The 2621-nt window shown below is 38.0% G+C and overlaps 1 protein-coding gene across 2 annotated transcripts; it reads right to left on the bottom strand.

Moving 5' to 3' along the window:
• Positions 256 to 2017, bottom strand: LOC109327564 (omega-hydroxypalmitate O-feruloyl transferase). Of its 2 annotated transcripts, none has more exons than XM_019560745.1 (2): positions 1596 to 2017; positions 256 to 1462 (listed from the first exon to the last, which is right to left on the bottom strand). In XM_019560745.1, exons 1-2 carry the CDS (start codon positions 1870 to 1872, stop codon positions 330 to 332), a joined length of 1410 nt encoding a protein of 469 aa, XP_019416290.1. In that variant the 5' UTR covers positions 1873 to 2017; the 3' UTR covers positions 256 to 329. The 2 variants fall into 2 exon arrangements, with proteins under 2 accessions (XP_019416290.1, XP_019416293.1); XM_019560748.1 differs by having other exon boundaries at positions 1764 to 2017.

Raw genomic sequence — 2621 nt, 5'->3', positions numbered from 1 at the left:
TGTGATTATTTTATGAATAAAAAATATTTTTGAATTTAATACATTCAATGTGACTAAAATGCAGTCTGATGCGGCGAGATACAACCATATTATTGTGATTTGGTATCACACCATACTTACGGTGGGATGCAGTTGTAACGTTTACCATAACCACAATATTAATATTCCGGTCAAACCACTTGATGTGATCCGCAATTTGAATCAAAGACTATAACATTAGACTATTGAATGCCAATATATATTGGATCGTCAAAATGTAAAAATGGTTGTGCTTTATTGACATTTTAATGAAATAAATCCATTTGGAGCATAAGATCTCATCGGTTGAATTAGCACAAGGTTTGTATCATATCCTTCTGTAAATCCAACAACAAGGCTTGTGTAAATTTCTGAACAGCAGATTCAGGCAAGCATATGCACACAATCATAGAACCATTGGAATTGGAATCAGCCTTTTCAACTTCAGGTAGAAATACACAAACTTGAGGCGTGGGTGTTAAATCTATTGGACCAGCATAGAGTGGCCTACCCCAACCAAAATCTGCACATTGGTATATTGAGAACCTAGTCCATTGAGTTATAGTTAGCTTACCCCCAAACTCAAGCTGCTTTGGCCTATGCACATCAACATAGTCCACAATGGATCTCAAATATTCCTCTGAGACGCTCTGTCTCGCTTCCCGAACCAGACGGGTAATCTCTGGGAGTTCTCCATGTACAAGGTTTGACACAGTGCTTGTTGCGCAAGGAACACATACCAAATTGCCATAAAACCCTTCTTTCAATGGCGGATTCATAAGTTTCTGCCTTGTGTTGACTGAGAATGTTAGCCTAAGCCGGTAATCGAGTGGTCTAACATCAAGAGCTTTCACCCATGATCTCCAAATATGAGCTGCCATTGCATCAAAAGTGGTGCATCCTTCAGAATCAAATGATTGAGCAAGTGATTTTAAGAAGTTTTGGAACTCGCGCTTGATACTATAACACTTCTGAACAGGCTTGGTTTTCCATAGTGTCATTGTCAGGTTGGAGCCTTCATCAATTCTCATGAACTCAATGTGTGGGAATTTCACCACAGGTGGGTCGCGGGGCCTAAATATTTCCCTGTCCCAACATGGCTCAGGGTTTGTAACAAGTGTTCCTGTTTTCGCCGTTGCAGCCCATGCACCTAAGAACTGCATAGCTCCTAAACCATCACAGATGCAATGGCATAGCCTCAAGCCAAGGCTAAAGCCACCACATCTGAAGAGGGTAACCTGAGCAATGACTAGTGGCATGTCAAGGACTTTGTATTGTTCTTCATTGGCAAATTTGAATATCAAAGGTTCCCAAGCTGGGTTTGGAGCAGTGAGGTCTCCCAATTCAGCTAAGGCAATATCAGACCTTGCCTCAACCATGAGTGCCCCTTGTTCTGGTCCAAAAAACACTTCCAATTTCCCATTCCTAGTCTCTCTGAGCCTTCCTGCTTAGGCGGGTCCAAAAAAATACATTAAAAGGTACTTTTCGTAAGGATTTTTGCTAAAACAATGACCTATGTATAACTAATTTTATAAGTAATTGAACCAAGAAGGGAGGGACCTAAATCCCTTGCTTACCTGAGAGAGGATAGTAAGGCACTAGAACATCAGCAAGAGCGTCGCGAAGTGTTTTCGTAACAGATCTCTGGCTGAAACTCAAGCTATCTGATTGATAGAAGTACACGGTTGGTGTAAATACACGCGCTCCTATCATGTCATCGAGGTTGGAAAGGTATAAAGTGTCACCTGGTTTAACAGGAATAGGCCTTGATGGTGTAACTGGAAACAAATTGTCAATAATCACAGGAATGTTCAAGTGTCTTAGATGGAGCTCTTGAACCCATGGATGAGCCATGAGAAGAAAGTGGTGTTGGAGATCATGTAAAATAGTTGCATTTGTAGAGGCCGAATTTACTCATACATGCAAAGATTGGGTATTTTGATGGGAAAAGGAAAAGAAAGGTGCAAAGATATGAGCTGAATAAGACAAAGTTCAAAAAGATTTTACTGGTCTGAAGCTGGTGAAATATAAGTGATCTGTTATTATAACTACTATTACCATCTTTGTATGACATTTTATTATATGATACAATGGTTAGTGCATGAACTTTGTAGTTATCATGAGGAATTAATTAAATACTAATAGGTCCTAAAACAGCAAAATATGATGTATCATAAAGGGATTGTGATTGAAGTGGACATTTAGTTGGTCAGGCACATGATATCATGTTATCCCATATTAGCCACCTAACTAAACTTTTTAAAAAATAGAAGACAAACACACTTTCTCATTTCACAAACAAACTAATTTTTAAGAGTTAATTACACTCACACCCCCCTGAGTTTTAATAAAATTACACAAATTATCCCTAACTTTTTTATACCTACACAAACCTCCCCTAGTTTTTATACTTGCATTAGACTGACCACCCTTACACGAGAAATAATTGTCATCTTTTAAACAGAAAATGTGATAAATGTAATTAAGTTAAACAAAACATCGTATATTGTGAGGAAACATCCAAATAATATATAAATCAATGCATCTTTATCATTTTTATTACAAAATGCATCAACAATTCTAAAGAGATATTGTTTAAATCG

Source organism: Lupinus angustifolius, chromosome LG15 (assembly GCF_001865875.1).
Source record: "Lupinus angustifolius cultivar Tanjil chromosome LG15, LupAngTanjil_v1.0, whole genome shotgun sequence".
NCBI lineage: Eukaryota > Viridiplantae > Streptophyta > Magnoliopsida > Fabales > Fabaceae > Lupinus > Lupinus angustifolius.
This window is presented reverse-complemented; position numbering and strand designations above follow the sequence as displayed.

Excerpts from the sequence above, each read along its gene's own strand:
- LOC109327564 (XM_019560745.1), bottom strand. The coding sequence starts at position 1,872 with ATGGCTCATCCATGGGTTCAAGAGCTCCATCTAAGACACTTGAACATT. Across the intron at positions 1,463-1,595 it reads GCCTTACTATCCTCTCTCAG|GAAGGCTCAGAGAGACTAGG; the intron begins GTAAGCAAGGGA and ends CCGCCTAAGCAG.